General features: G+C 38.4%; 1 protein-coding gene across 5 annotated transcripts in view; it reads left to right on the top strand.

The window, feature by feature from the left end:
• Nucleotides 1-19,619, top strand: part of NETO1 (neuropilin and tolloid like 1) — a 79,242-nt gene that overhangs the window by 44,714 nt on the left and 14,909 nt on the right. For 4 of the 5 annotated variants that reach the window (XM_067537498.1, XM_067537497.1, XM_067537499.1 and 1 more), the window contains exons 5-7: nt 6,658-6,699; nt 6,808-6,935; nt 14,442-14,670. In XM_067537498.1, the coding sequence (XP_067393599.1) occupies nt 6,658-6,699; nt 6,808-6,935; nt 14,442-14,670 (399 nt within the window). Of the gene's footprint in view, nt 1-6,657; nt 6,700-6,807; nt 6,936-7,897; nt 8,026-14,441; nt 14,671-19,619 lie in introns of those variants that run through there. The other variant, XM_067537500.1, reaches the window with a different exon arrangement.

Below are 19,619 nucleotides of genomic sequence, written 5' to 3'. Positions count from 1 at the left end.
CCCCCTTCAGCTGGTTGAAGGCTGCGATCAAATCCCCCTCACTCTTCTCTTTTGCAGACTAAACAAGCCCAGTTCCCTCAGCCTCTCCTCATAAATCATGTGCTCCAGCCCCCTAATAATTTTCATTGCCCTCTGTTGAACTCTTTCCAATTTGTTCACATCCTTCTGGTAGTGGGGGGCCCAAAATTGGACACAATACTCTCGAATGTAGCCTCACCAGTGCTGAATAGAGGGGATTAATCACTTCCCTTGATCTGCAGGCAATGCTGCTACTAATGCAGCCCAATATTCCATTAGCCTTCTTGGCAATAGGGGCACACTGTTGACTGAAATCCAGCTTCTTGTCCACTGTAAGCCCCACATTCTTTTCTGCAGAACTTCTGCCTAGCCAGTCGGTTCCCAATCTGTAGTTGTATATGGGATTCTTTTGTCCTAAGTGCAGAACTTTGCGCTTGTCCTTGTTGAGCTTCATCAGATTTCTTTTGGCCCAGACCACCAATTTGTCTAGGTCTATGAGACATGGGGTATAGCTACACTGCAGGCTCCACAGCAACTGATGAAGTGGGCTCACTGAGCGGTTCATGTTGACCCACTCAATCAATGGGAGATATGTTCTCCAGTCGACGCCATTAGTCCATCTCCCTGAAATGAGTAAGGCTGCATCGATGGGAAGGTGTCTCCCATCGACACAGCATTCTGAAGATGCCCTGGTACATCAATGTAAGTACATTGACAGGAGATACGTAAGCTACATTGTGTATCTTGCATAATTTCTGTTGACTGATGCTGTGTAGACCATCCCATGCTTACCTTCAAAAGTGAAGGAGATATCAACTTTGGTGTGCCAGTTGACAAATTTCTCCTGTTCATTTTTCTCTTTCCACCATCCTAAACTGCCTGCTAGAATTAAAAAAAAAAAAAAAAATCAGGACTTGCTATGAGTTCCATCGAGTGGCAGCTATAAGTCTTTCCAGCTCCTGTTGATGGCTTTTCAATTTTTATTCCCCCACAATATCAAGACTCCTCAGATGACTGATAATCTTTTCTCACAGTTTAGAGAATCTATTCCAAAATGGGACTTAAATCATGTTCTTAGTTGCCTTATGAAACATCCTTTCAAGCCATTAAATGTGTTAATTGTTGCATATGTCTATGAAAACAGCTTTCTTGATGGCCATCACTTTGCCCTAGAATATCGGAGAACTGGGGGCTTTAAAATGTTCTTCAAAGAAAAGGTCTCATTATGACCACATCTTAAATTTCTACCTAAAGCAGCTTCTTAATTTCATATTAACCAGACCATTCATCTGTGTTTCCTGCTCCCCCCCTTTAAGAAACTCCCCTACATCAAATAGACAGGAAACTTCCTTCCCTATCCTGATTGTTAGAAGGGTGCTAGCTGCTACTTGAACAGAACAAAACTGTTCCTGCTGAAGTTAATGGGAGTTAACGACACTTGTCCCTAAAGGTTTATAAATAAGAGACGGTGAACTAGATATTAAATCATAAGGTGTCTGAGCAACACCTTCTCATGTATGACCACACCCTGTTAATTTGGAAAAATTGGCCTAGCTCATTCCTTAATCCTCCTTGTATTTTAAATTTCATAGTTTCCAAGCATTTAAGAAGCCAGACTTTTGCATTCTTATTGGAAAGTATGTAGAAATAAATGCAAGATTCCACAATGCAGTTGCAAAATAGTTTACTGCAGGTTTTTCCCAGCACATGATACAAATATATCATACATTAACATAAAACATGCAATGAGACAAATTCCAGAATATATACCGAATATTCATTTGAATTTGGAAAGTCTGTGAAATCTGTGCTGTAATGTGAAATTTGTTTGTTTTCCAAATTTGCATGCAATGTGGAATCCGGTGTTATGCTTCCTATTGTCATGAACGATGTCTCCCTTCTATGCTGGTGTGTGTTATGTGAAACTTTGGTTTTATTCCGGCACAATGGAGAAATGTGTACAGTAGGCATTATGGAGTCTGTGTTCTGTGTTCACTGAGAAATTTATACATGTTTTGCCGAGTTTGCAACATATATTGCAACATGGTAGTTGTACATTTTTGTTGCAGAATTTGCCACATGTATGTTTAAATAAAAATAAATAACAGTGTTGTCCATCATGTCTTTTTTGTGCAAGTATGTGAAGTCTGAAATATGTGCAGTTGCTAATTTATAACTCTTGTGAAATGTTGTGTGTTCTTGGCACCCACTGAAGTCAATGGGAGTTGAGGACACTCAGCACCTCACAGGATTTGGCCCTAGATTTATTTTGTTAAGAATAAGAAAAACTGAACCAGGCATTAATTACTTCAATAGTTGTCTGACCAAAACATTAGCAAGGCAGTTTAGTTATTGGCCAGGCTGCAGTGAATCTTCAATGTGGGCTATGCATATGTATGCAGAATGTGTGGATGTGTAGCTGCATGGGAGGCTACAGTTTGCCCAAACTATTTGGAAACGAGGAAGTGGTTGATTTACTTTTTTGAAGAATTAACCTGATTAAATGACGTGCCCTCTATAGTGATCCTTGATAAGCTCCTGCCTATGGAAATACATAATGTTTTCCTCCCATGTCTCTTAGTGTGAGGCCCAGTGCTCTCTCACACCCCTAATGTAAAAGTTGTCATCCACTTTACAAACTGCATAGATAACCCCTGCCCTCTCTTTATGGATCCTGATGAACTCCCATGCCTTTCCTGTTCTCCTGTAACCCACTCTAAACATCTCAATACACTCCTTTACTCCCTCTCATAAGAAGCCTCAGATGTACTTCTGCTCCTCAGAGTTTTTCCTGTGGTTATTATATGTATTTGATTTTTAGGAATTCATTAATTGTGGAATGGGCTGCAACACCATCCACTTTGAAGATGCTTTGAGACCCCTCATTCCTTTCAAAGATCTTTACTGCTCGTGTAAAATACCCAATGTTATCCTTTTAAAGCAAACCCAATATGCTACAAATCCTTCCATTGATGGACTCAAATGCATTCCTGCACCTTCCCATAGAGATGTTTCATGCTTTTCTCCACACTATCTTTATAGAGATTTCAAGGCACTGCACTCTACCTTCACCTTCTAGTGATTCCCTCCAAGACTTTCTGATGCACTCTGATTCCCTTAGTGGTTCCTCTCTCCTGTCCTTTTTTTCCTGCCTTATAGATTCTCCTGGATTTGACCATTGTTTCCTCCAGCAGCAAGCAACAGGATGTTTGTCACCAATCAGAAGATTTAGCCACTCAATATATAAATAGCATAGCAAAACTTCTGCTCTTCTCTGACTGGGAAGAACTACTAATAAAACAGTACCATCTATTTTATTAAATCACAAACAGCAGCCTTATAAAATAAACCATTTAGTGTTATATTATTTAAAAAACAAACAATAAATCTGCTAGCTATGTGTTACTCAAACAACAGTTTGAACATGGTTCAAATTTCAGCCTCATCTATAATGTATAACGTCTCTTCTAGGTTGTTGCTTTATGTATTTGTGTACCATATATTTATATTTTATGGAGTCTGTGTGGAGTAGCATCTGGGCGCTTTAGTTTTTCATTAATCTCAGAATCAAACCTCATTAAATTGCTGCAGAAAAGCCAAAGGAGAACAGGTTTTCAAAAGTCCTGAGCACCTACATCTCTACCAGAAGTAAATGGGAGCTGCAGGTATCTAGCATCTCTGAAAATCAAGCCCAGGGAACTTCTATGAGTTAATTAAAATTCTGTTGGAACAAGTGAGCCTGTACTCTGGCTCTGATTGGACTTGATACATGAATTCCTGGGTGAAATTACTGGGCCTACGTTATGCAGCAGATAATGCTAGACCATCATAAAAGGTCCCTTCTGGCCTTAAAATCTACAAGCCACTTGAAAGAAAGAATGACTAACACAGGTGAAGTTCATCCAATGAAAAAACATGCAGAGTGAGTCTTACATCAAGAAACTACAGCAGAAATGTCACACTTTGTCTTAATTTGATACATTTATATCTGTGCTACTCTTCTCCAGTTCAGAAGTTCAATTTGAAAACAAGGAAAAACAATGTGTTTTTTTTTTTCACCTTGGAAATCTTCACAAGATCTTTATTCAAAGTACAGAATTCTTCCAACTCTGCTTCTGACAATCTTCTTACAGACTGAAACCTTGTTTTCTAGTTTGTCATAGTATTTGTTCTATTCCTTCATTCAGTACTTTATCCTTGGGGAAACTATCACCACCTGGCACTCTCTGGCATCTTGTCCCCTCAGTAAGTGTGTCTGGAACTGTCAAGATACTCTGGGGAGGGGGCAAGGTAAGCCTTAATGGGGCCTGCTCCCTATTCTCAGCAAACATAATACTTGACCAGAACGCTCCTCCTCCTACCAGAAGCAGCTGTGGCAACCCTCAAGGAAGGTGTATGTGTGGATACGTAGACTCTCCCTTTTGCTAACTGAAGATAAGGAATTTGAGGCCTTGATGGGGACTTGTACCACCCTCACTTATTTAAAGCTTATTTTGACTATTACAAATACCTCCCTCCCCCTGTGAATTAAAACAAATAAAACTGCTTGAACATGAATACCCACTCCATTTGAGATGAGGGCCATGTGGAAGCAGTTGTGGCCTCCCAGCCCTGATGTAATATGTGGCTGAACTGTGGCAGCTGTAACTTATGCCTAGAAGGATTTGTGTAGCAGAGTTCATCTTTGCCGGGTCCTCTTCCTCTCCTACCTATATGATGCCCCCATCCTCCTCCTTACATTGTGAGGGGGCATCTGGAGCAGGAGATGATAGAGCCACCACTACCAGTGAAGAGTTCCCTAGCACAGGAAGAAATCTCTATTGCCTTTCTCTTGGAACACTGCACCACATAAGCAACACAAAGTGGCCTTAAAGTTGTCTCACCAGCCCAGAGAATCCAGTACATAAAGATTTAAAACCAGCTGTTAGAGAAAACTGAATAGCTGCATCGTACATAATACTCTGTGGTTAGGATGTTAATTTGAGTTTGTAGTTAAATTAAACAGAGAGCAGTTATAGCTTTCAGCTATAGGTATCAGTATCAAAATCCATTAACTGGTATAGTGAATTAAATTTAGGGTTGTTTTTTAAAATGTCTTCTGCTTAACAATTAATGCTGATTGTGTGCTCAGATGTATCTGCAGTCCCTATAGTTTATGAGTATTTACCTAAGATTTATATTCTGCAACAATAAAAGATAATTGGGAAGAACAGACACAAACCACACTGGTGTGCACAGACACAGTTTCACAAGGTGGTTTTACGGATTTAATTTTTAAGCCAACATGTCGTAACTGATCCAATAAAAACATTCAATCCCTCTCTTAAGAAACTGAACATTCTTTCTTGTTTTTCTCATTGTATTGACTAGGCCTAGTCAAGATGGCATTGCAGAAATTTTGCACCATTTCCTCATTTCTGAAGTAATTTTTCATGCTTTTAATCTTATGACACAGTGACCTAATTCTGGGACAATAAAATAAATTCATTAGACCAAACTCTACTCTGGCTTATATCTTGAACTATCCCAATGAAGTCTGCATAGAATGTGTCTCAGAATTCTAAAAAGGCCAGGGGAAGTTGTCACAAAGGATTTTTCATGAGTATTTTTCACCAATTTGGGGAGAACACATTTTATGAATTTTGGCAAAAATATCAAGACCAGCACCTTATTTTTCTTGTTTTCTTTCTCATGAAGATAAAGACAGCCTATTGGAAGCTGGAATAGTGTGTCAAGGAGAATGATGATGCAAGATACACTGTGGTTCCTGAACAACTGCTAATCTAATCTCAAGAGATCATCCCCTCATGAAATAATTTAGTCTTTCACATTTCAGTTTTGGGCTTCTCTTGAGCAGTTTCTTCAGACTGTGCCAAACTTTGTGAGATGTTGATTTGTATAAAGTGGACACTTGTCTACTGGGGTATAGAGCTGAGACCAATCTTGTTTCACGTAAGTCATGCACTTGGCTATAAACAGGGTATAAAGTGTCCCAGAAATTAAAAATAGGGGTGTGTGTGCATGCACTCACTAAAACATCAAGCTGAATTATATTAATTAACTTGGTTTACTCAATGTATCCTTTGGAAAACTGGTATTGTATTTATTAACAGTCAAGAGTCCGATTTTTGGCAAAGACTAGTGCAGTATCAGTTGGGGTTGCAGATCATTCTGATATCATAGACTGCACTGTAAATTTCTCTAACCATGCTGTGTATTGTAAGCATGTTGTGCAAGGATTTGTGAAGTAGGCAAAGGGATCCGGTGTGGAATATTCAGAAAGATAATCACTTGTATTAGATCACTGCATCAAAACACCAAAGGGAGTGCTTTTGTCCACTGGTGTATATGGAAAACATCTCTTGCATTCAGTGATAAGAAATAGGGATGAAATAAAAAAAAATTATAACCGTAGCAGATTTTCATAATGGAAAATAAAAAGAGCTTAATGGTAAAATGTCAACATGTTTTGCATTATCAATTCTTGTGTTACTGTGATCTTTAAAAGTATGGCACATTTCTCAGAAATACATGTATAGTTATTCTCCCACAGTTTCTTGTAGTATTCTAATGAAGCTTAACTCAATGTTATAACCAAAGTATTGAACAAGACTAATTTTCTCTCTCTAAATTTTTAAGATCCGGATTTTAAGGACCTCGGAGTTTTGAAACCATTGCCAGGTTGGTATGCTAGATGTTTCATAAAACTTGGAGGCCTTTGCATTCTGCTGTAGAAAATATTTTTTGCTTGCTGTTCAGGTTTCATTTTTGTGGTATTTTATTATTCAGTTTGTGAGTTTGAGATGGGAGGTCCTGAAGGAATTGTGGAATCTGTGCAAATTGTGAAGGAAGGAAAAGCTTCTGACACTGAGGCAGTTGACTGTAAATGGTATATTCGAGCACCACCACGATCCAAGGTCAGTCCTTCATCTACTCACTGATTTGGCACTTAATTTAAGAATACTAATATGGTGTATATGTCTTTGTACAGATGGGTCTTGCTTAGTAATTTTGCACTATTTTAATTAATAATTTTAAACTATTATTTTCCTTCTGTGATGGAAGGTAATTTGTCACCTTGCTGTCACAGTAGCCTTCAGTTGCTATATTTAACAACGTGGGCAACACAATGGGTAATTTTCTCCAACACATCTTCCCTTATACTCTGAGCTTTAAAGAATCAGCAGATCTCATTAACTGTGAGGTGATGTATCCCCTTTTCCATATTTTATTCTCCATCTTTATTTTGATGTTAAGTATCTAGTATATGTAATGTTTAAAAAATATTGCCAAATCCAATAGTATCATCTTTTGTTTGTCACCCTGGAAATTAGTGAAAACAGAGCTGAGGCAAACTCATGTCTCTTCTGTCTGGGCCCTTTACTTCTGAGAGTGAGCAATTGATGAATAGAATCTCCATTCTTGTCCATTTTCTTTGTCACTGTGTCTCAAATAGAATATAGAAAAGGGATGTTTTCCCTTAATCTGGTGGTCTCTTAGGTTCTATTTGTGTGTCTCATTTGTCCATGGCTAACTCATTAGAGGTGGACAATTTTTTTTCAGATAAATAGTTTATTCATCTGAATAATTCAATTTGAGATCATCAAAAACTAGTCATAAATTTAGTTTGAATTCAACTAGTAGGTTTGATTTTTTTTTTAGACAAAATATTTCATTTTGACATTTTTAAATGAAATATCTTGTCTTTTAATGTCAAACCAATGTTTCATTTTGAAATTTAGATAGTTTTATTTTTAAAAATTCATTAAAAAATTAAACAAAATAATAATAAAAAAAATTCAGTTAGTGTTTGACCTGAAACAATTCGCTTTTGGTTTTATGTTTCGGTCACCAAATGAAAAATTCATTATTTTTGCAGCTTTACTGATCAGTCAACACGTGAATTAATTACTGCTGGATAGCCCATCATTTCTCCTCTCCTCTGGAGTGGAATAACTTTGTGTTCCTCACCTACTCTACACGTATCTTCTAAAGGCAGCACAGCAGTAGGTGTTCAAAAAATGTCTTTTACCAGTGATGTGAGGACACTACCTCCTCTGCAGAAACTGTCTGAGTCCAGGCTTTACAAACTAGAGTCTGCATGCACACCAACTTCAGAAAGCTGGGAGATAAATTATTTTGTGTATTATTACAGAGAAGAACGAACAGAATGTACCTATCTATTATAACGTTTGGCATTCAGTACCTGGAATGGAAAGGAAGAGTTGTCTGAGAGTCAGATAAAATTAGATGACTGATTTGTGGCAGCATTTCTCCATTCAATGAAAGTTTGGAGGAAATGTTGAATAGTTGTGTGGCAAAGGATGGAACAGGATTATTGCAAATGCATACTTTAAGCGCATATTTATTAGGTTACTTCCATATAATTGCAATATAAATAAAAGCTTTCCATTAAATAGATGGGATAACCCTTCTCTGCTAGAATAAAGAGCTATGAGTGGTGTTGAATGTGTAGACCGAAAATGCTTATTGCACCTACTGCAAAATTAGTTATTGATGGGTATATTAGGCAAAAAATAAAAGTACTTCCCTAATTCTGGGCTGCTTCTGGAGCTGACATAGTCTGCAGAATAAGTTAGGACAGCTCCCAGTGCTGCTCTGATTTATAGCAGCTTTTCACAGATGTTTTCGTAATGTTCCACAGTTTCGAATAGCCAGAATGCAAAGTGCTCCACCCCCACACCATCCTTGATATGCTTTTATTCCAGGGGCTGCAGAGGAGGGTGGCACAGGCCCACCAACACCACCAGGGTGCTAGGTGAGATTAGCTGCAGCAGGGAGCCAGGTGTGCAGGATTTTGGAGTCAGATCCAGAATGAGAAATGCTTTTTTTTCACATACATAATTTTTGGCAGCTGAACAACTCCTTTTTTTATTATGTGTTGTATTTTGGTTCCTTATAAAGAGCTGATTCTCTGCACACAAGTATTAAGGCAGTTATTCTGGGAAGTGGTGAAGCTTTTCCTAACCTGCCTAATCAATCACATTGTCAGCCCAAACCTTTTGTGAATGATTAAAAAGAACAACTCATCAAAAGTGATTCACAATGAAGAGATTATAATCTGACTGTTTTACTGAAGTTGTATATTATTCATAGTTTACAATCTTTCTTTTCCCATAATATATTCAGTAAGGGCTTTGTGTTACTTTGAAATTAAATAAAAAATAGTACAATTTAGCCAGCATTTCTTTTTTTCATTATAGTGGTGAAAATACAAAGCTTAAAGGTGACAAAACAATTATTTAAGGCATAATGCGATCAGGGGATCTAAATTATATATGCCACAGCTGCAGTGAAGCTTTATCATTTTTGTTGCTAATAGCATTGGCATTTGCAGTGACATCTCAAAGCTCAGTAAAAACTAATATGCTAAAAGTGCTGGTGGATTCTCCCCGGCCACAATAAAACATGGAATTGGCAGTTTGGAGAAAAGGGTTTCATTGACATTTTCTGACATAAATGTGGAAGAAGAAGACATGGTGCTTGTGTTTCTACTTTCCAGCATAGTGTTCTGTTAAATAAGAGAGATCCCATCATGCTAAATATGGTAACATGCAAGTACTTACTTAAAATACTAGCAACCTTGTTATTCCACATTGAAATTAGTGGCAAAACTCCCAAAGACTTGAATGGAGGCTAGAAAGGGCACTACATTTATTTTAAGGGATCCCGTTAACTTTTATGAACAAGTTTCTTATGTATTGGTGTTACAACTAAAACCTAAGATCCCAATAAATGAGATATTAGAAAAATAAGAAAAAATACTCTCATTTTCAGTTGTATCATTTTCAGCCTGATCCGAAGTTCAATAAAACAAAAAAGAATTTTGCTGTTGACTTCAATGGGTTTTGGATCATGAGCATTGTGGGTTAGACAGCACTTTGCTGCACATTCAGTTTTACAGTTTCTTGCAGAATATTCAACTTGCTAGTCAGTTTCCCCTATTTGAGTGGGTGTTTCACACATCACCAGGTTAGAAAAAAAATAGGAATATGTAATCATAAAACCACACAAATTGGCAGAGGTATGCAGGAGCAGGTATGGTACCTCAGATTATTTTTACCACTTTCTTTTTTGTTTTAATTGACCAGGTATCAAGTTGACAGAGTCCTGTTAATTGGGATTCAACTTTTAGTAATGCACTGAATAACCGAGGCCTTCATCTTGAGAAGCACTGTGGGACTGATCCAATTGCTGATGTCAAAAGAAAGACACTGATTGATTTCAATCTGCTTTCAACCAAACCTTGATTTGCTCATGTGAAGTTCTGAGTGTACTCAACTCTTGTGATGATCACTGAAAGTTGAGAGTACATGGAAACTCACAAGATCAGGTCTTCCTTGGTTTTAATGTACAAGTCTTCATTTTTCTGTAGGAGTTGCTGCCTTTCTTCTGCAGGATTGACATACAGTTTTAAACTAAATATTTCTGTCGAATGCATTCATATTGAATGCTGCCAAACTGTGCTTCCCAGCTACACCAATAATGCCAGAGCTGAGTTCCTATGATCAAGAACAGAATTTGGACTAGGAAAAAATACATTTCATTTATGAACTTGAGATTGTTGGCTTGTTGGAAAACAACAGGGAGGTGAAAATCCACATTACCATCCTTTTTGTTCCTTGTCTGCTGCCATATTAAGCTGCATTCAGGAACAGCCTACTTTTTTAAAAGACTAAAGAGTGATAGGCCACTGGTGGTCTTCAAAACAGAAGCCTGCAGAAATAAGGAGGAACCTGTGAAGTGAATGCCTAGGACGAAAGGGTCAAGAAGTGGCACTGAGTGTTAAAACATATTGTCATAATGGTATTATGTAAAGGTGATGGAAATTACCTCTGATTTATTTTGTTGGGAAGGAAAGCTGTGACCTTTAGTTACCTCTAAGTCCTGAAGGGTACAACCTGGGATTTTTTCTATTTTTCCGCTATTAGGTAAATTATAGTCTTATTCTGATTACGTAGCTTTTGTTTGTTTGGAATGGGTGAGTAGTTGGCATGAGAGATTCAGACATACTTTCAAATGATGTTTCCTTGTGGAGACTGCAGTTGGGGCCTAAACATGGTTATTAACTGTAATGATGTGGTGAAGGCTCTCTGTGCTTTCCTCTTAGATATCCACAGGTGAGAGTGAATCCATGTGACATTTTCTAGAGCACTGATATATGGGTAAAACACTGCTTGCAGTCCCTGAAGAGGATTTTGGTGACACTGCTTGTCACTCATCTCTCAGACAGATCTTGGTCTGATGTTGGCTCTGACCTCAGGAAAAGCCATGTATTCTGCCATCCCCGTTACGATAACTTGTAATCATGGTGTCCATTTAAGGTGGATTATACATGAGAGGAGAAGGTTATGCAGAGCCTCACCACTGCAGGATGAGCACTGGATGGGAGGGAGGAGGGACTGAGCTTCAGTTTCTGTTGTGCTCCCTTTGCGCACAGGAGGTGAGCAATCTGCTCTATTCACTAGAATGTGACAGATTGTACTCCACAATGTACGAGCCATTCGTGCAGAAGTGCCATGACCCTGCCTATCCCACCCTTCTCTTTTTTCAGAGTCTTGCTTTGGCAGGGGCACATGCTTCCCAGAGCGTATGGGCTGCTACTGGTAAGAGGCCCCTGCAAAACCATGCAAGAAGGAGGAAGGTTTCCTATTTGCCTCTGCCTGCTCCACAGGGATGCACAGAAGCCACTCACAATCTGGCCCTTTAAAAGAAAAATAGTTATCCATGCTTCACAGGTCATCTGCTGGTGGCCTGTAGAGATCTGGCTGGATGCCCATTGATGACTCCCTTGCTTGTTTTCAGCTCCTTCTACAGAGGTGCAGAATTGTCCTGGCAAGCAGAAGCCTGGCAGCTTGTAAAAAGCTACTGGATACAAAGTGGCCTGTACCAGGGACTAATGCTATTTAAGAAGTGGAGGAGAGGAAATAGGAGCTATTGTGAGGACTGGAACCCCCATTGGGACTAGAGAAACCAGCTATCGGCAACAGAGGAACATCCTGGGTAATTGGGGGAAGGAGGAAGAGGAGAATGAAGAAGCTGAGGACCAGAGGGAGATGAGGATGACATGTTTGGGCAACATTCATGTGCAGGAGAAGGGAGCCAGGGGAAAGAGAGGAACAGAACAGATGGTGTGGGAGGTGAAATTAAAGCAAAATACTGTGAGATGAACTTTTAAAATATCTTCTAAATGCCACTTTGCCATGTAAATAATTGCTGTAGTTGCCCCAGGGATGGATGCTACATTCTTGTAAGTGGTAGGGGAGGTATTCCCCAAGACAGTATGACTTTTTTTTTTTTTAAGTCAGTACAGTGAGGAAAGATTGACAACACGTGAAAAAGAGCAAGGTAACCATTCTTCAGTCAACTTCAACAATTGATTGTGTGTTACACTCAATGGACAGTATGGTAGATAGAACTCCATGAAATAATACTTTGCAGACAGAAGAGTTTGTGGATTAAAGCAAAGTGTTCCATTTGTATAGATCAGCAAAGCTAGAGTCTCATCAAGTTATGGTTTCTTTTATCAAATCCAGCTAGACTGTTCAGGAGTAGAATTCACTTTACAGCCATTTGGGTGGGACATAACCCTCTGAGTCATGCTCATCAGTGTACCACCACTCCAGAATTGATTGGGAAAGAGCTTGGGCTAGAGAATGGGACTGGAGGTCAGGAGTTCTGGCTCATAGTTCTGCTACTGATACACTGTTACTTTGGTCACTTACCTGCTCTGTGACTTGGTTTCCCCATTTGTAAAATCGGCATATTAACATTCACAAGAGTGTTACAAAGCTCAATTAATGTTTGTAAAGCATCTTTAAAACCTGGGATGAAACATACTATGTAAATTAAAAAAAACCACATTATTATTAAAATAAAGACTAGATGAATATAATGAAATCAGACAACCCTATTTTCGTGCTCTGATGTGATTATCACACATCCTATTAAGAACAGCATTTCTATAGAGAGACTACTTGCAAGACACAAAAAGTATCAATTCATTTCAATACTGTATCTAAATAATTAACAGGTGATTTCAAAATATGCACTGTCAAGTGGCAGGCTGTTAAATAGTGCCCATCCGTTCTAAGCAATAAGAGTTTTAAAACATGAGTGCTGTGAAATCTAGGTTCCTCCAGATTGTCTAGGGGAGAGCTGTGCTCATACACTTGCTCAAAGCCATAAAAAATATAGAGAATGTGCTCCTCCTCTTCTGCCTTTTCCTGGGAACAACTGTTTGAAGTCAATGAGATTTTTTTGTGCAGAAAGTGCATTGGAGAGAGAACTAATGCTGACTGCTAATTGAATTGGAGGGTTTTTGTTTTTTGTTTTGTATTTGTTTCAAAGTGAAGAGGCAGCTTTGAGATACATTCAACCATTGGGGTCACATACAGGTATACACTGGAATTTTATACTATATCTGCTGTACTCTAGCTTTCTATAATATTTTCCTAAGGTATGCTGTATGGTCTAGTGGTATATCATGTGCCTGCCTAAATTCTGATTTACTTTCTGTATTACCGGTGTGTTTGATTTTGCTTTAATTTATTAGCAAATGCTCTTAAACCAGTAATATGGCTTCCCTTATTGGAGGTCTTATAGATTTTAATCGAGAATATGTTTTCCTTAAAATTCATAAACTAATTTACAGAATTCTTTAGCCAGGATGATATTTTAGTTACATTTGATAAAATGGCTTAAAATTCCATAGAAAGATATTCATGGTCTATTAAAGCCTTTGAGGGTTTTGGATTAATTTCTATGAAACACTGCGGGTTTCATCCCTGTTGACCTTACTGTAAGGGCTTTGTTGAAAAAGACCGAGATGGTGACCAGACTGCTTGAGGAAACATAAAAAGATTAATGTTTGGGTTCTGAATGGCTTCTAGATTCTCACTTCCTGAGTCAGTGGAGCTTAGCCATGTCACAAGGATGACACACATTGACTCTCTGGAGGGAGCTGCAAGTATTTGCCTTATTATTCTCCTGGCTGGGTGAGTAATTGAGCAATATTGTGTCAGCACGGGAAGACGTTTCTGACCTGTCATCAGGTTGGATGATTATGGAACATACTTGCTTCTCCTAAAAGGGGCACATGTAGAAGTTTTAAATTGTAAGCAGGGGGTTCTCAACATAAGGAAGAAAAGAAGCCCTCGGACCTCCTCTGGACTAGACTTTAGAACAATGCAAAATGTGATGAAGAATAAACATGCACAGTTACTGCATTAATGCAAAAACATTAAAAGTGTCCTTTGTTTTGTCACCTGTAATAGCAAAATGATATTGATCTGATTACAGTTCAAGTGTCTATTTTTCCCCAAAGAGAGCAGTGATGTTTAATTGTTCTTTGTTTCTATTTTGGTTTATACAGTTGTTCATTTTGTTTGTTTGTTTTGTAGATATATTTACGATTCTTGGATTATGAAATGCAGAATTCTAATGAATGCAAAAGAAATTTTGTGGCTGTCTATGATGGAAGTAGCTCAGTGGAGGATTTAAAAGCTAAATTTTGCAGCACTGTTGCTAATGATGTGATGCTGCGTACAGGTCTTGGGGTAATCCGCATGTGGGCAGATGAAGGCAGTCGAAATAGCCGATTCCAGATGCTCTTCACGTCTTTCCAAGAACGTAAGACTCTAAGCACTCTCTCTATCTTTCAGTATGTCAAATGATACAAGTCTCATAAACTGTTGTTGATACTTTCTTCATACAGAGTAAGGACTGAAGGATGTTCCTTAACAAGCTATTAACATGGCAAACCAGGTTTTTATTCTGTATGTTATGCTGTGTGGTGATATGTGAAACAGTGGATTGAGAACAGGACTGGGAAACAGGAGGTCTGGATATCTGTTCTTACACTGACTTGTTCTATGACCTTGGGCAAGTCTTTTAACCTCTCTCTACCTCAGTTTCCATTTATTTAAGGTGGGGGATGATCAAGCTGCACAGAGGTTTCTGTGAGGCCTAATCACTGACTGTTTACAAAGTTCTTTGAGATCTTAAGATGAAGGGCACTGGAGAATTGCAATATGATTATTTTATCACTAGATGATGTGGATATATTAATAAGCAGGCACATCATATCCTGTTAAGCAAGAGATGATGGTTTAAATCCTTTATTTAATTTTTTAGTAACCATAGAAGTTGTCCAAAAACTTTACATGAAATTATGATTTATAAAAGACAAACAAAATTAAATTTGAATAATAGTCACTTTAGGCAGTCTCTTCTTCTCGTTGTTTAATCTATAGAGTAAAAACAGCAGCAACTCTTGTACTCAGAGTAAGAGGAAAAGAGAATTGCCTTTGAAGGTAACAAAAGACAGTCATTGTCAAATAGTTTCAAAGGCAGCAACACTGCCAGAAATGATAGATTAATTTAAACCAGTGGTGAAAAGAGCATATGTTTGGGTTTTTTAATGAAAATAACCTGGCTGTTTTTTAGGAAAGGACTGTTTTTATTTTATTTATTTATAAATACTGATTCGTGTTAATTTTTACAAATATCATTTTTAGTGCTATGCATCTCACAGCTGACAAATGGTACAGTGAAGTAAGTTAATAAGTGCCTTGGGAAGGAAGAGCAGGTTACACCAACATGGGTAATAGCAATAACATAGAGCAAGAGTACCACAAATAAAAAGATTTGGTTTATCAAAAGGCCAGCAAAGACTAGAATGTGCGCACAATCCCATCAAATATATTCTTGAGCTGTATTCTGTATGTACTCTATAATGAAGCAATGGACTGGAGAGGAGCCTTTATAATTCCTTAATTTGTCTCTGATTAAAAATTTCTAACACTCTACAGGCCTGCAGCTGTGTTTTTCACAGTTCTCTCACATTGCAGCCTTAAGGGTAGTTTGTGTTTCTCTTGTCTATAAATCAAGCCTCTGTCTAAAATATAGAGATACTCCTCTGTTGAAATGATACTGCTCTTTGTTTTGTTTCCGTGGCTGAGAAGTCTTGAATATTCAAGGTCTGATTCATTGAAAAAAAAAAAGAAAAAGGAAAAAAAACCCATCTTACTCTGTTACCTTAGAAACAGAGAAATAGGCACTGAGGATTCACTGCGTCTAAAGAACCAGAGTAATTCATACGATCATCAACTTTTGACCAGGATGTAAGCAAGTATATGTTTACAAGGCTTTGAAATTCAGTCATAGCCATGGAAAGCCATTTAAAAACATTATATTCCATGAAACCTGAAAACAGTTCTATAAACCTTTTTCAGACAAAAAATATTACATGTCCAACAACAGCTGACAAGTTTATGGTTTAACAGCTGATGCTCATTGTTTATTATATTCTGTCAGGAAGGTTGAAAATCTTTCCATGTCATGTGAGCTGGTCAATTTCCTCTAAAATATCACTGACATGTTAAAATCATAGCACATATTAATTCTGCCCTGAGATACATACACACACTGCCCATTGTTTTCAGTGAGAGCTACATGTGTGTGTGGTGGGCGAATTTGGCCCTAAGGATTTCATGGTGATGTCATTTGTACTTTATGTATCATATCCAGGGATGGTTCTGTACATAGAAGTTTGTTGTTGTGTGTCTGAGATCAAAGCTAAAGCAGAAGTCTGATGCAACAACTGCACGACACAACATGTAGGGCTGAAAAGTTTAAGTTTTAGCAGCATATGGAAATGATGAGATCATCCACGCAGAGAGGATGAGATTTGCACCTTTCCCAGGCACGCATCATTCATCAAGATAAAGATCAGGGAAAGGGTAGCCACAAGAGTAAGAGAGGAGACCTGTGTCACACTGTGAGACTAACAGAAAAATAGCTGTTCTATTCATTCAGATCCAAGAAGGAAGATAAAAAAGGCAATTCATTAACAGGGGCAGGTGGTATTTCACTGTGCCGTGAATCTTCCTCATTGGTCTCTGCAGTTTAGTAAGGGTCTCACATCATAGTATTATTATTAATTATTTCATGATTTTATTTTTTCCATGCACATGTTGAAAGAGTGGCAAAGTAGAACGTTCATACATATTCTGAAAGGTGTCACCAAGTGGCACTGTTATACATAACCTTCCGAGTTCCATTTCTTAGTGTGCAGTGTTGAATTTTTGGAATACATACTGTGACGGTGTTTTTGTTATGCAAGGCTTTGTGTCATGGCAGTGGTCCTGATGGAGGAAGGTTTGCAAGCAGCAGGAGAATTTGCTTGGTGCTTCAGTCTCTCATTAGAATCAATTCTTGAGGCACAGTAGCTCTCTGGGAACTGGGCATTCATTCTAGGTAGAGAAAACTGAAAGAAGGCTTTGTCTGCATGCTGTTTAAGTACCTTTCTTTTCCAAGACTGGAGTATATGTGTATATAAAACAAATTACACTGAGAATATACCCACTGATTTCTCCTCCAGTGGGAAGTAAGGGCGACAGTATCATACAAACAGAGTCTAAATTGATTGTACCAACAAAATGGAGTGACTGACTCTTATATAGTTGAAATAGTAGCCGAGACTCTTAACACTTGAGTATTCACTAAATATTCAGTGAATAGAATCATCAACTGTATCAAATATCATTGAGTATTGTCCATTTAAGCTCTGTCTGTTCAATGCATCTGACTATGATCCAATCCCACTTGATGTTCTTTCAAAATACAACTGCATTTTAAGATACCCTTTTACCATGCACCTACTTAATAATTCTTATATGTGAGAGGCAGTGACTTCAGTATACTTTAAATATAAATTTTAATTTAATTTGAGAAACAGAATGACAGGAGGATAAAGAAAGGGTGAAAAAGAGAGAAAAAAAAAAAGATGTTTGTTTGCATGTTCAAGTAGACTTGAAAAATGTTTCTTCCCTGAACTGTTCTTATAAATATTATAGATGTTTCCTCCCCAACTTACTGACTGTTCACTTAACCTGTCTTAACTCTGACGGTGATCTCCAGCCTGATTAATGACAGCATACTATCTTCAGCCCTTTCAGTTTAGTTTAACCTAAACCTATAGTTTAACCTAAAAGCAGACTCTCAGAACTTTGGGTAAGAGAAAATCCCTCTGTATGCACAACAGACAAGATGCTCGTTCTATCACTTTTTGACAGCTATTTTATCCCTTTATCCCATCCCTTTATCCATAACCCTGAGTGCACTGAATATGCTACCAGAGAGGGAATCCAAACCCCAACAGAAAATATCATTCTTTCACCTCTAAACCCAAACAGGCAGATCGTGGAATATAGGACCAGATTTACTTGTGCAGTACTACCAGTCAAATCCATCCTTCCAGCTAAACTAGCCTGCCAAGGAGGATCACCCAGTGTAAAGGCAAATAGAGACACTATTGTTTGTTTTGTTCGTTAATAAGGGCAACCAAGAATGTGTTAAGCACTGTGCATACACATATAAGAGAGAGTCTCTGTCCCAAAAAACTTAGTGTTAAATAGACAAAGCTCATGATACTCTCACTAGCATTGTAGGAGAAAGAGGGAGTGTTTGGGACACATTGATGCTCAACTGATTTTTAGCCTTTTAGGGACATATGCAGCTGCCTTAAGTGAGAGGATCCCTTAGGTTTCTCTAGCACCGAGCAGAGTGACTGACCCTGCTTCTCATAGCTATAGCAAGATTGGAGATAAATTAAGCCACCTTTGTATGCACACTTTTGAGCTACACTCTGTGCAAAACAACCAAACCCCAGATCTAGGCCATAACATCTCAAATTTTGTGATCTAGACATGGACTGTGCATATAAATAGTACATTTTATTAAGTTTGAGTGAAATGTGTTCACCTATTATTGAGTTATGCAGAGGGTGAAAAATAAAATATTCATTATGTCCATCAGCTGGAGAAAATGGCATGATCAGGCATGGCGCAAAAGGACAAAAGTTCAAAAACTGAAACCTTCTAGTTTCCAGCCCAAATTATAAAACCTAAATGAAAAAATCAAATAAAATGAAGAGATACTGAAGAATTGACTCTGCACCTGTGGGGGTACAGAGAAAGTGACAGAATAAAGTCCAGGTTCTGCTGACAGTTACATTGGTGCAAACCCCTTGACTTCAGTGAGGTTGCACCCTCTTCCCCAGCAGGGAATGCAATGCCATGTCATGACTGCCATCCAGTTATCCCACAGAGCCTCCTGTGCCCCCTGTGTGTCGTGAAGGGCTGGCCCGGCACCCCCCACAGGCCAGTACCTGCGAGCCTGGCTCCCATCCCCCCCATCGGTATGCCATTGCTATTAAATAGCATAATGCAATAGGTCCAATTCTGTCTTCCCAGTTGACTTCAATGAGAGACAGGGATGTAGGATGATATTAAGTCCTATGGGCCATATTCTTCCTAGATTTATACTCTTGTAACCCCATTGGCTTCAGTCAGGTTGCATGCCTACAACTTAGGCCAATGTATGACCTCTTAAGGTTTTCCATTTCCTTACTTAGGACATGATTCTGCTACCGTAACACACATTAAGTAGTATTCTGCAAGTAATCCCATTGGTTTCCATGGGACTATTCATGGAGTAAAGAGTGGCTGTAGTGATAATTGGCCTATCCAATTTATGAGCCAGCTGTGGGAAAGTAGATTTCTAAAGTGTCACGATAC

The sequence above is a fragment of the Emydura macquarii genome, unplaced genomic scaffold, assembly GCF_026122565.2.
Source record: "Emydura macquarii macquarii isolate MOO-44397 ecotype Brisbane River unplaced genomic scaffold, CSIRO-AGI_Emac_v2 contig_431, whole genome shotgun sequence".
In the NCBI taxonomy this organism is placed as follows: Eukaryota; Metazoa; Chordata; order Testudines; family Chelidae; genus Emydura; species Emydura macquarii.
The sequence above is the reverse complement of the archived record's forward strand: the minus strand, read 5'-3'. Positions and strand labels throughout refer to the sequence as shown.